This window comes from Podarcis bocagei (genome assembly GCF_964188305.1).
Source record: "Podarcis bocagei genome assembly, chromosome: 13".
Classification (NCBI taxonomy): domain Eukaryota; kingdom Metazoa; phylum Chordata; class Lepidosauria; order Squamata; family Lacertidae; genus Podarcis; species Podarcis bocagei.
The window spans coordinates 27642164-27656186 of record NC_138138.1 but is presented as its reverse complement, the minus strand read 5'-3'; the positions used below and the strand labels follow the sequence as shown (position 1 = coordinate 27656186).

At 46.0% G+C, this 14023-nt stretch overlaps 1 protein-coding gene across 10 annotated transcripts in view; it reads right to left on the bottom strand.

The window, feature by feature from the left end:
- Nucleotides 1–14023, bottom strand: part of MED24 (mediator complex subunit 24) — a 51039-nt gene that overhangs the window by 2438 nt on the left and 34578 nt on the right. For 5 of the 10 annotated variants that reach the window (XR_014001797.1, XM_081168642.1, XM_081168648.1 and 2 more), the window contains 9 exons: nt 13425–13603; nt 12739–12838; nt 12134–12309; nt 10997–11261; nt 9429–9610; nt 7735–7828; nt 5479–5593; nt 2447–2527; nt 1142–1290 (listed from right to left, as the gene is read on the bottom strand). Coding sequence is in view for 9 of the 10 variants with exons in the window: in XM_081168642.1 (XP_081024768.1) it covers nt 1142–1290; nt 2447–2527; nt 5479–5593; nt 7735–7828; nt 9429–9610; nt 10997–11261; nt 12134–12309; nt 12739–12838; nt 13425–13603 (1341 nt within the window). In the remaining variant the exon portion in view is untranslated. The remainder of the gene's footprint in view (nt 1–1141; nt 1291–2446; nt 2528–5478; nt 5594–7734; nt 7829–9428; nt 9611–10996; nt 11262–12133; nt 12310–12738; nt 12839–13424; nt 13604–14023) is intronic. The other 5 variants (XM_081168646.1, XM_081168649.1, XM_081168647.1 and 2 more) reach the window with 3 other exon arrangements.

Genomic DNA, 14023 nt, shown 5'->3' with positions numbered 1-14023 from the left:
TCAATAAAGCTTTAAACATATAGTTTTACATGCACACAACAGACATCATCAAAAGCTGGGGACAATTCCCACCTTCATATTTCTGCAAAACTCACATCTCTAGTGCTTCTTCAAAGAGGAAGGTATGTGCATGTTCGAGTCAAAGAAATGGATCAATTATGTTCCTTGAGTACATTTTCTCTCAACCTACGATATGTGTTTAATGGTACATTCCTATGCAAGCTTAATCAGCAGTTAAGTCCCACTGTGTTCAATGGGCTTTACACCAAGTAATTGTACACAGGATTGCAGCTTAGGGTGACCCTCACTTACTCCTCTGTCATTGTTTCTGGAGCTGTCAATTCCTGCCAACAGACTCCCTCTAGTGTTTGCCTTTCCTAACAACAGAGAACCAGAGACTTGAACTCTTGGGATTCATATGGATCATCTGTACCAGCCTTCCTCCATCTGGTGCTCTCCAGATGTTTTATACTATGTCTCCCACCAGTCTCAGCCAACAATGCCAACGGTCAGGGAAGATAGGAGCTGCAGTCCAGCAACATCTGGAGGGCACCAAGTTGGAGAAGACTGGTCTACATGCATTGGGGAACTGCAAAGGGAAGATTTGCTTGTGCCTTTCTGGGCCAGGTCATACGACTGTTGGGTACTTATAAGGCACCCCCCCCCCACCTAGCTCATAGTAACACTTTTGCTGGCATATAGTGCATCATCGCCACACACAAAACCCACCTGTTTTGTACACCACTGTTTAGCCACTTTGGAAGCAAACCCCCCTAACATTATGTGGCTCTCTATCTGTTAAATTAATCCAAAACTGAACTTTGAAGTGCAAAGAACCAACTAGGACCGAGATCCAGGTGACAGTTCTTTCCACATGGCTCAGAAGTTCAAGGGGCTAAAATAGGGCACCCAAAGGTATGGAGGTGGCTTCCCTTAATGATTCCTTATTTCCCAGGGGCCATGTTGAGTTGTGACTGCTGAGTGAGAAAAACTGCAGGGAATGGGCCTTTACTCAGGTCACGTGGAAAGAAGTCTGCCTGCAACCCCCTATAAGCCAAAAGCTTTCCTAGAGAGCAGCAATGGACCAAGAGCCCGAAGAGAGACTACAGAAATCTTCAAGAGGAAATTGGGAGTCGCTCACCATGGTGAAGGGCATGAACTGGAGGATGCTGCCACGGCTTCCTTGCTCCAAGCAGTCTACGCACTCCTCCATGAACCACTGAACAAACTGTGTGTGTGTCCCAGCTGTCTTGGCTCCCAAGATGGAAGAAATCAGCAGGAAGAGGTTGGCTGGGGAGCAGAAGAGGGAGGAACTAAGCATTGTCTCCTCTAAACTATTTTTCAGCTTTTTAAAATACAGTGGTACCTCGGGTTAAGGACTTAATTCGTTCTAGAGGTCTGTTCTTAACCTGAAACTGTTCTTAACCTGAGGTACCACTTTAACTAATGGGGCCTCCCGCTGCCACCATGCAATTTCTGTTCTGCCGCCACGCAATTTCTGAAGCAAAGTTCTTAACCCGAGGTACTATTTCTGGGTTAGTTGAGTCTGTAACCTGAAGCGTCTGTAACCTGAAGCATCTGTAACCCGAGGTACCACTGTACAGTCATACTTTGGTTTTCGAACACCCTAGTTCTCAAACATTTTGACTCCCGAACGATCGAAACCCAGAAGTGACTGTTCTGGTTTTTGAATGTTCTTTTGGAAGCTGAACGTCCGATGGGGCTTCCGTGGCTTCCGATAGGCTTCAGGAGCTTCCTGCAGCCAATCAGAAGCTGCGCTTTGGAAGTCGAACGCTTTGGAAGTCGAACGGACTTCCGGAACAGATTCCATTCAACTTCCAAGGTACGACTATAATAATGTTAATAGTAATATTCACCATACATACATGCATCTATATCTATAGATAGAATTTCAAGTGCATCTTTTCTCTGTGATCCTTACAAAACCCCCGCAAAGTGATATTGTTGCAGTTATATCTCCAACAGGTTTTCGTTTGGCAGCCACGATTCAGTTTATCCCAACATCAGTAACCGCACGACAGCAGGCTGTGGCTTGCCCAAGGCCACCAAGCAGGGAGTCCATGGTACTGGAGAGATTTAACATAGTGCTGCCTTGACAGTGGAACAGACTGCCTCAGGAGGGGATAGGTTCCCCTGCTTTGATTTAAGCGAAGTCTAGATGACCACCTGGCAGGGATGTTGCCATTTTATTCTACACTGCAGATCGTGCATTGATATGGGGGGGGGTTTGGACAAGATGACTGCAAAGACCCCTTCCGCCTCTATCATTTCATGAAACGTTCAAAAGTAGGTTTCACAGCTGAACCCCTAGTGATCATCAAACGAAGCCCCACATAAACTGAGCTACATTTCAACCCGGCCAGCTGGGTGCCTGGCCTGCTTCTATAACTTCCCCCTCCGCTTAGCTAGGACTGAAGAGGCTTACCTAGGACTCTGTTGAGAGGATCTCTCATGCTGACTGTGTGCAGCTGCGAGGCGGACAGCGAAGTGCTCATCGTGCGGTCTGCTGAAAGTAGAGAAAATACCAGAATTTGGTGACTACTTGCATCCCAAACAGGAAATGCCTTTGAATTGGACCTTCCTTCCCTTTTCTAATGGCTGCCTGAGGGGCTTGGGGTGACAAGATGGCAGCAGCAGCAGCAGCAGGTTTCTGGCAAGTCACTTTGATCATGTTGGATCACCATCCTAATGTTCAACAACATTACACTAAACTAACAGCACCACAATTTAGTATTTCCAAGTGTTCAACGTATGTTACCTCCACAAGGCCTCAGGCCATTTTCTCTCAGGCAATAGCCCCCCATCTGCAATATGGGGATAACAGCACTGACCTACTATGCACGACTACTGGAAGGATTACAACATAGTAATGTAAGTGGAATAATTTTGGCATATGAAAGCAGTCTGTCAGGGGTGCGGAAGCTCCAGCCTGCAAGCATAATTAGGCTTTGCCAGCCCACTGCCCCCAATTTGTTCTGTGAGGCCGTTTTGGACAAGCCATGTGCACCTGCCCTATGCCTGATGTCAGGTATGGGATGCATAAAGACCTGGCTCAAGCCAAATGGGGGTTCGCAGCATTGGCGATCAGCTGATTGGTGGCACCAGCAAAGCACTGCGCACAGGGCTTTGCAACATTCAAGAATCAGCTGATCATCGAGTCCTGTGAAGAGTTCGTCAAGATCCAGCAAGATCATCTGGTCTTCCAGAGCAGTTTGCAAGGGGATTCCCAAGATCCGACGATCAGTTAATCACTGGCACTTTGAAGGCTGTCCCTCTGCTGCACATTGATTTCAAACCATGTGGGCAAATAAGGGTCACTTGATGTCATTGTGTGATGTCAGGTGAATGACAGGTGGTGGCCCTGCCCACTTGTCAAATCTGGACCTGGCTGTTGGTAGAGAGAGGGAGAATGATCTGGCCCACTAGTTATATCCAGTTCCCCACCCCTGCACCATGTAAATGTAAAGATTTAACTTCATCTTACCACATTGCATGTTAGAACACTAAAAAATGAACAAGGTGTGATTGAGTACCTGCTGCAAATATCCCAAGAGGACTAGAAACTTCTTTTTTTAAGAAGAAATGAACACAGAGATTGGTCAACTGTTAAACCCAGTGCCAATTGGGCCCAGATCTGTTCTATGTGGCATAACTGAGGAATGCACAAAGATATGTTACAAAATCAACTGCACCACCAAGTGTTTAAAAGCTAAGCAGTCCAGCCTTGGATGGTGGGTTTCACAGACCTTCTCTATCCATTTCCACAATTCTGCCATGGAACTGCCCTGAGAGTGGAATCAGATGCAATGATTCTGCAAGAAAGGAAGTTAAATTCCAACACTCCCTCTGATTCATAGCTGGATCAAGGATAGAGGCTTGGTTGTAAATAATCTCGTATGCAAATCAGAGAGGAAACACGGGTGTGCCAAATCACTGCTATGACAGGAGGAATTAGGGAGAGAAAACTCCCCAATTGCATTGTTATGTAGACAAAAGTAAAACCACAACAAAAGGATAACGAAATAAAGGGAAATCACGGGCCTCGAGAGCAATGGAAATATACAAAAACAAGATCTCTGAATCACCGGGCAAGAATCCAAGGTGATGAGCAGTGATGTTCTCCATATCTATAAACAAGAGGTCACCAGTTTCCCCTACTGACAAAGTTACTGATCATTTGATCTCCTGGTTCTCATCTGTGAGCTGATTACTGGAGCTGCATAGGAAAGTGGCCTTTCTCTTTGCATGTGGCTCTTGGTTCCCCAGAACACAGAAAGCCCAAGTGGGATTTGTGGCATGAAGCACCTTTTACTAGCTTTTACAGCTCCTCCTGGACACAGCCCACCCAGGTCTCTGTGGTTTCTAAGTAGTTTTTAGTTTTAGTTTTTAGTTTAAAAAAAATATTTAGTTTTTCAGTTTAAAGTTTTACAGTCAATTATCCAGCAACCAACATAAAAACAAGATTCCAAAGAAACTCCTGAACTTCCTTCCTCCCCTTTGTGGGTCCTTGTGTTAACCATTTCCTCCTGCATCTTTTATAATAACGCAAACCTTTTACATCTCCATTATATCCAAAACTCAACATTAAACTACAAGTGTTATTCCAATCCTACTAATGATTTTAGCTGTTTACACAATGGTTTTTAAGATAAATTATACATTTTCCCCATTCCTTATTGAAATTTTGGTCTTCCTGATTTCTGATTTCTTCCGGTCATTTTTGCCATTTCAGCATAATCCATCAACTTAACCTGCCATTCTTCTCTGGTAGGGACTTTTGTCTTTCTTCCATCTAGTAGTTTTTGGTTTTTAGTTCCTGCGCCATGTCTTCCTTCATATCAAGAGATTCTTCCATCCGAGTTGGATGCCTACGCTGAGCCAGACTCTGTTTTGGACACTTCCACTGCCGACAGTGTTCTGCGCTGCGCCGCTATCCTTAACTTTTAAAAAGGCAGTAAGGTAGGAACCTTTACCTTTACATGCTCCTGATAGCATACCCTCCCAGGGGGCACAATTACAAATCAAAATGATGTGTTGAAGCCTCCAATAAGGGCCAGAATTGCTAGATAGCTGAGGAGCTGCATTGGCACGTGATCTACATTGAGCTCTGATGCCTCCACCCATTCCAAACAGCACACCTAAATTTTCCCTGAAGTAATCCCCACATTCATTCCCTGTGGCTTATACCTATTTATTTATTATCTTGGAGAAAGCACAGTTCACAATAAATAACTTTTTTTTAAAAAAAAGCAAAATATTAAAATGTTTTAAATAGATCCATCTAATCTGAATCCTCCCAGATGGAGAGAAGTTGTTGTTTTGACGTGGTTAAAAGGAGAGAGAGAGAGAGAGGAAGTGGAATGAGCTTTAGTCAGGTTTAGAATGGATTCAAGATTGGCCAGTCTTTTCCAGGGAGCCTGTTTGGATTCATATTAATTCCAGGAAAAGCTTTCTCACCATGATTCCACTTACTGGGGCTAGACAGGATGCTGGTGTCTTCCTCATTGGAGCTGAGCAGGCGCATCAGTTTGGAAGGCTGGGTATCATCCAACGGGAAGAGACTGGTGTAATCCTGGAAGAGGAACCGAAAGGACAGAAAAGAGTCCATCAAGGTTACTGATATACACAACCATGAATAAGGCAGGCGGTCTGGTCCTGATTTTGTCATTCATGTATGGACTTGTACTGTCTCACCTTTGCCTCTCTCAAAAAAAAGGATGATTCACATACTCCATTTCTCACCAGCATATTTAAAAGAAGGAAGAAGAGGTGCCAGAGAGCCATTGTAGTGTGATGCCTGAGACTGAACTGTGACCCACAAGCCCCCAATTCAAGCTCCAGTTCTAACCTACCTCACAGGGCTGAGCTACTCCACAATGGATGTGACACACTGCAGAAATGAAATGCTATCCTCCTCTTGTTTGTAAAATGGCTGTTCAATTTGCAAATGAAACAAGCTGCTTTTGCACACTGATCTCACGGAAACAGGAATAATAATAATAATAATAATAATAATAATAATAATAATAAATTTATACCTCACCCATCTGGCTGGGTTTCCCCAGCCACTCTGGTGGCTCAAAGAAGAAGAAGAAGAAGAAGAAGAAGAAGAAGAAGAAGAAGAAGAAGAAAAACACCAAACATTGAAAACTTTCCTAAACAGGAGTACCTTCAGATGTCTTCTAAAAGTCAGGTAGTTGTTTATTTCATTGACATCTGATGGGAGGGCGTTCCACAGGGCAGGGGCCACCACCAAGCAGGCCCTCTGCCTGGTTCCCTGTAGCTTCATTTCTCGCAGTGAGGGAACCACCAGAAGACCCTGGGAGCTGAACCTCAGTGTCCAGGCTGAAGGGTGAGGATGGAGACGCTCCTTCAGGTATACTGGGCCAAGGCTGTTTAGGGCTTTAAAGGTCAGCACCAACACTCTGTGCTCGGAAACGTGCTGGGAGCCAATGTAGGTCTCTCAGGGCTGGTGTTATATGGTTTTGGCAGCCACTCCCAGTCACCAGCCTGGAAGCTTGCTTTGTACCAAGGTCAGACTGTCGGTCCGCCTAGCAGAGTATTTTCTACCCTGACTTGCCATGTCTCTCCAAGGATTCAGGCAGAAGTCTTTCGCAGCCCAACCAGCAGACGCTGAAGACTGAAATTGGGGCCTCCTGTAACCCAAGTATATAATCTTACTGAACTATGGTTTTTCTTCTTCACTGGATCAGCCGAAGAAGCATCCACAAAGAAGCAAGGGATAGAATGAGAAAAAAAAGACTTTCCTGTTCCCCTCTTATTTTCATACAGAACTTTTTTTCTCTGTGTGTGCTCACTTAATAATAATTGTTTTTGGAATTTCTAACACTGCAGAGCCACGTTATCTGAAGTTCCCAAGAGCAGGCATAGGCAAACTTGGCCCTCCAGGTGTTTTGGGACTACAATTCCCATCATCCCTAGCTAACAGGACCAGTGGTCAGGGATGATGGGAGTTGTAGTCCCAAAACATCTGGAGGGCCAAGTTTGCCTATGCCTGCCCAAGAGCTTAGCGAACATAGGGAGTTACTTTGGTATCATAAAAAGTTTCATATCTCAGGGGTCTGCATATTTTTTTTAAAATGCAAGCAGGTAAGGAAAACTAAAGTCCAAAATTGTTTCCGATAGGGTTGCATGCAGTCCAAGATGCTACACAATATCAGAAGGGGCGGGGAAGATAGCTAACCATGATCAGATCACCTTATTGAAGGATTGACAAATTCATGAAGTACACGTCTATCAACAGCTATTAGTCGTGGTAGTGAAAAAGAACCTCAATACCAGGTTGATTTTGGAAACGTAAATTAAGGGAACGTTGTCACTTCCATGCCCTTTTTCTGAGCCTCTCGGAGGCAACTGACTGGCTGTTCCTGGAAACAAAACGCTAGTTGATTTGAATCCTTGGTCTGATCCAATAAGGTGTTGCTGGTTTCTAATGTTCTTAGAGGTCAAGGAAAGACAATTCCTTTGCTACAATCTCTAAGCTTGCAATTTAAAATTGCGATTAAATTTTTAAAATGAAAAATCATAATTAAATTTTACAACTGAAAATTGTACAAGTTTGCTTTTTTGCACAATTCTCCTTCCCCCAGTCATTCCTCTTGCCTCTTCAAATCCAGCCACTCCAATTGCACTTATCAATCCACTGCGGCCTGTTTTCCTTTTCCCAACATCCTTGTGGGAACAGCAGTTTACCTCTATATCTTCTCGGTGCCTCTTGCGCTGCCAAGCCGAAGTCTGCCCCTTGTTGTGGGAGGAGTAAGAGCTGGAGGCACACCACACAGACAGCCTAATGGACAAAGAAACACACATCAGCTCCAAAGAAGGACAAGTGGTTATTTATTTATTTATTGCTTTTTCCTACTGGATGCGGGTTTTCCTGAACCACGACATTCTCATGCCGTATATGGAGTACAGGGAAACTAGCATCATATTTGCAGGAGATCAGTAATCAGAGAATGTCTCCTAAAGTTTACATCAATAAATGCATTCTTCCACTCCCACTCCACTCCCCGGACCCCATCATCCCTTGTGTACCCCAGCACACAAGATGTCACGCTAAGCTTGTAAGGCGGCCTCAACGGGGGGAAACAACATATTGCTGGGGCAATATGAGAAAAGCCAAGCTTGTGGTTTAATGGAGTGAACCCTAGAAGCTTGCATTTGGGTTGTGAAACTGTGCCGTTTTTACTGCCTTGATGCATAAAAATATGTTTCTTGTTAGTGTTTGTGGAAATTCAGCTTTGAAGTTCTAGGAGGGCCTTGGAGATGGGCTGGAAGGACTCCCATGTTTCATTCCCAAAGTTTGCCTCTAACAGCATTTGCAATTTGTGGTCATTTTTTAACTTCCCATGTCTTATTGCTTCTAGCTTTCAGCTATCATTATTTCACATGAAAAAAAGCGCTCAGCAAAATGTTTTCACAAGAAAGAAAGAAAGGGAAGGAAGGAAGGAAAGACTCTAGTTTTCATGGCTTGAAAGGGTACAGGGCAACACCAACACCAACACCAACACCAACACCAACACCACCACCACCACCACCACCAACAACAACAACAACAACAACAACAACAACAACAACAACAACAATAATAATAATAATAATAATAATAATAATATATTATTATTTATACCCCGCCCATCTGGCTGGGACACGGGTGGTGCTGCGGGTTAAACCATAGAGCCTAGGACTTGCCGATCAGAAGGTCGGTGGTTCGAATCCCCACGTCAGGGTGAGCTCCCATTGCTCGGTCCCTGCTCCTGCCAACCTAGCAGTTCGAAAGCACGTCAAAGTGCAAGTAGATAAATAGGTACCGCTCCGGCGGGAAGGTAAACAGCGTTTCCGTGCGCTGCTCTGGTTCGCCAGAAGCGGCTTGGTCATGCTGGCCACATGACCCGGAAGCGGTACACCGGCTCCCTCAGCCAATAAAGCAAGATGAGCGCTGCAACCCCACGACTGGACCTAATGGTCTGGGGTCCCTATACCTTTACCATTTGGCTGGGTTTCCCGAGCCACTCTGGGCAGCTCCCAAATGAATATTAAAAACTTCCCTTCCTTCCACTGTCTTTTAAAAGTAAGATAGTTGCTTATTTCCATGAAATCTGATGGGAGGGCATTCCACAGGGCAGGCGCCACTACTGAGAAGGCCCTCTGCCTGGTTCCCTGTAACCTCACTAGTACCTGGTAACTACGGAATGCAGGATTCCCAGGAAGCTGGAGACAGAGCTTCTGCACTCAATATTTTTCCCTTTCTCAGGGCAACCAGAAACTGAATAAACTGTGCAAAAAAAATGGCACCAGTGTTCTTAATATCACATCAAGTTTTGGCTTGTGGATTTCATACCAGCACAGAATTGGGGCTCATTAACACCTGTCTGCTCATCTCTTACTTGGCAAGAGCCTTGCCCGGAGGGTCCATCAGCATATGCCACTTGGAGGAGTCTGTGAGCAGATTGGGCAGGATGTGGCCGAGGAGGGTGAGCGTCAGCTGCTGCATGTCCAGGCAGAAAATGGAGTAGAGCAACTCCACAGCCCGCATTGCGTGCTCTTTCCGTGTCTCTTTCAGCAGCTCCTGAGAGGGAAGAGAGGACGACAGAAAGTGACAAGAGGATAGGGGCAACGAGCAGCGACATTCGCTCCTCGCTTAATGCCATGAGCGCCGAACTACTCTGGGAGCCTATAGCAGCCTAGGGCCGCGGACAAAGCTCACACAGACTCTCTCTCTCTCTCTCGCCCACACTTTGTCAGTGGTCAGAAACAGCCCCATAGAAAAGCACTGTGCAGCTAAACACAGCAGAAGAAACATTCCTCTTGCAGTATCCCCAACAGAAAGAAGTGGAGGGGGTAGGTAGAGAGAGAGAGAGAGAGAGAGAGAGAGAGAGAGAGAGAGGCATAATTTTGACCTACATAAGCCCACCTCTCAGATGGTTAAGAGCAGGGAATATACTTAGGAGGCATTCAGTCCACTACATGCAGCTACAAATACCCCCAGGGCTGCGTCTGTCATGGTCCTGAACCTTTGGAATCTGTCTGCTCTGCAGTTCCACCTGAGTCCATCACTGTGGACATTTAGTCTCTGTCTCCATCGTTCAGCCTGGACAATGAGGTCCAGTTCCGAGGCCCTTCTGGAAGCTCCCTCATTGTGAAATGTAAAGCCACAGGGAACCAGGCAGAGGGCCTTCTCGGTGGTGGCACCTGCCCTATGTAACGCCCTCCCATCAGATGTTCTGAAGACATCTGAACACAGCACTGTACTGGGAAGCTTTTAATGTTTGATGTTCCTCTTGGTTTTTTTATATTCTGTTGGAATCTGCCCACAGTGGCTGGGGCTACCTAGTCAAATGGGTGGGGTGTAAGATATTATTATTATTATTATTATTAATAATAATAATAACAACAACAGGCAATATATCGGGGGGGGGGGGAGTGAGCTTAGAATTATGTGACTTGACTATTCCTAATTAGCTCACAGGTCTTTCTCAAATATGCATATAGGAAGGCATGCAGCTGAGGCCAGGCATCAAGAGACTGCAATTCCGAGTATCCTCATCTAGGCTGAATGTAGCTGCTAATGAGCTACGGTAAGGCCAAGAATCCAAATCATGGCGTCATCATGAGAATCCCTTGGGTGACTTAGAGGCAAGCCACTCTCTCTCTCTCTGCTTCAGTCTTGCCTCAGCCAACTGGGAATGCAGAAAAAAACTTTTCTGCCTTGCAGGAGAGTAGGTGAGGGTTTTCAGAACAAATTTAGAGCCTTTTGACCACTTAGGTAAAGCAACCTGTTTTATGAAAAGCAAAGCTATTCCACTTATTTATTAAGCATTTACAACCCACATCTTCTACTAAAGCATGACACCCACAACAATTTCAGGAAAACCATTTACAACGTAAGGCCTCCAATAGGTGAAGTCTTTTTTCTAGCTGTTGAAAAAGTACAGTACTTGCATGTGCCCCGTACCTTGACAAGGTTGTTGCAGAACCAGTAGACTCCGCCCATGTGCAGAAGGGTGTCGAAGATGTGGATGGAGCGGCTGTCCACCCAGCCTTTCTCCAGCACTTTGGAGAAGACGCCCATCAGCACCTCTTTGATTGGCTTCTTGGCAGGAAGGAAGTTCCAGTAGGGCATAGTGACGACCCCTGTGGCTGAGAACTTGATATTCGCAGCTGTCTGCTGCAGGACATCAGCACACATGTGCTCAAGGATTGAACTCATGATCACCACTCTGGATGGGGGGCAGGGGAGAGAAAAAAGGGTCAAGTATGACCACCCTAAACCTGCATCCTTATCAAGGCTTCTTCGGAGGCTCCAAGTTGCTGATGCCCCCAAATTCCAAGCAAAACGTCAACTAAAGGCATCGGGTTGAGGCTCTAAGGAATGTGCTGAAGCAGTCTTTGACCAGAGCTTAATATTTGCAAAATGACCCTTCACAGCAGCAGTGATCGGGGAATAACAGAATTATCTTAGCGCTGCTGTGTAAATCTAACCCTCGCACTGGGACAGGAAACCATTGTCTCCATTCAGACCCAGATGAATGAGTGGCAATTCAGCAGCTTCACATTGCAGGTTCCCTCTGATGCTCTTTTTGTCCCAGGATGGCCACCTTAAGAACAGCGGCAGTGCGGCCTGGTAGCCAGAGTAGCCCGACGTGGCTGATCAACTGCTCACTGCCCGTACTGCCTGTGGAGCCATAGAATCACAGAATGGTAGAGTCGGAAGGGACCCTGAGGATCATCTAGTCCAACCCCCTGCAGTGCAGAAATATGCAGCTGTTCCATAAGGGGATCAAACCTGCAACCTTGGCGTTATCAGCACTATGCTTTAACCAAAGAGTATTTGCTCTGGGGTTTTTTTTCCATGCAGCAAAAAGCCTGGGCCGCCTCCCAGTTATATCTGATCTTTCAGGATGCTTAATTCAGTGTTTTTTTTATGAGAGACATGATATCAGCATGCAAATCATACAAAAAAGCAGAACACGCACCGGGGGCACAAAGCAGAATACAAGCAGGTAATCCTGCCCTGCAGATGCAGCCTTTACCCCACATTTTAAACCCTTAGCTTAACACCCTGTTTTCTGCTACCCAGACTCTTACTTGCCTCTCACTGTAGAACTGCAGGGTGTTTTCAGCATACAGGGGAGTTGCCAACTGCCGGATCATCTGCAATGACTTCTCTCTCTCGTCCAAGCCCAGCATACGGACGTGAGCTACGAGCCAGGCCACAGCGCACACGGCCATGCTGCACACCTTCCCCTTGATGTTGTCTGTGATTTTCTGGGGAAGGGAGGAGGAGGAGGAGGAGGGAAAGTAAGGCAAGAAGGCAGCTGTTGAGACTCTAGAGTTTTTACTTTTCATTCATTGAGGGATGGTTTGGATACCAAACATACTGCAACTGCAGCAGTAGTTGTAAGATCACGTCCAACTCTCAATTCTATGCATCCCATATGTACCGATGCAAGAGAAAGAACAAGCCTAAAGCACCAAATCATCAGGATTGTGTAGTGCGTTTGTTGCTACAGTTTTCTCTTTCTAGAAAGGGAGAAACACGCAGCCTCCCTGTTGCATGGTACAGCCCAGAATGTTTTTGCACCATTCCCGATTCGGATTTTTGCTTCTGAATGGTGGTGGGCTTTTAAAAGGTGAACAGCAACACATCTCCTTTGTATACAAGGCTCACTAGAAATGCCTGCTCTTTGTCATTACCTGGACGGACTCAAAGGTGAGAACCCCGTTCTCCCAAGCGTTCAGGATCTCCAAGATAGCAGCAGAGATGCTCAGACACGCTTCTTGCCATTTCATCTGCCTGCTCAGATGCAAAGATATACAGGGAGGGAAAGAATCAAGGGGAAAACTTGTCAGTAATATAGGAGATCATTAGCCATTCCCTCCCCCCATTCCAAACCCGCCTCCTCTTCTCTTGAAAGTGTATTAGCAATACCTGCTAAAAGCTCAAAAGCGAGGGCTGAGCAAAGATTTCTAAGTGGCAGAGGGCTGAGCGCCAGTCTCTCCCTCCCCCAGTAAGCAGAAGCAGAATTATGCACCATCTGCAGGTTTTGTTGGCACCAAACTTAAATGTTGGTGAAACCATGTACACAGGATAAGGAAGGAGGCAGGAGCAGCAAAGGATGCACAGAAAATCCACATCTTAACTATCAGAGAGCTCTGTTGAGGCTGCCTGCCCTGTGTTCAACCATGAGGACTAGAAACCTGCTTTAAGAAATCAAAAGCCTAGAGGTTTAGGAATCCGCTCTATGGCATGGACAGAGAAAACAATGAACAGCCCTGCAGCATGAAGAAAGCGACTGACACTCAGGAGAGGTGGGAACCTCCAGCGCGCTATTTTTAGCGCACCAATTCCTAGGCAAAGCTATTCTAGCACAGCTACTTACACCAACTTCATTTCTGACGAATTGTTGAGCAAAGCAACTAGAGACTCCACCTTGGTGGAATCGGGCCGGAAGCAAGGGTGATCAGGGTTGAGGATCTTTCCTTCCTCTGGCATGCAGGTCTGCATCCAGGTCTCAAAGAAAGGCACTTCCCCAGGTGGGCCAGCTTCAGAAAGGATCACCTGAAAGAGAGACGGCCAAAGGAGGTGGGCAGGGTAGAGCCATCATGAAGCCCTCGACCACAGCAACAGCGCCACCTAGTGAGCGAGAGGTTAGGGACAACACATGCAGGGCATGAACATGGGACCTGGTTTCCCGTGCCTGGAATAAGCTCTCACTGTCAGGATTTTGGCCACCCCATTTGCTTACTTATGGCATTTTCATGGCACCCTGTTGCCAAGTTCTCAGGGTGGCTTACGACAAAACTCAAAGCAAATTAAAAATATTCCTCACAGGGGGAGGGGAGAAGAGAGTGGAAAGCTCGGAAGGTACACTGGACGTGTTCAGAGAAGAACCCCCTTTTACTTACATCTCTGTGCCTATGCAGAGAACCTCTCCTCCACCATTACCTCTCCCTTGCCCCCGTATTGTACAGCGTAGAG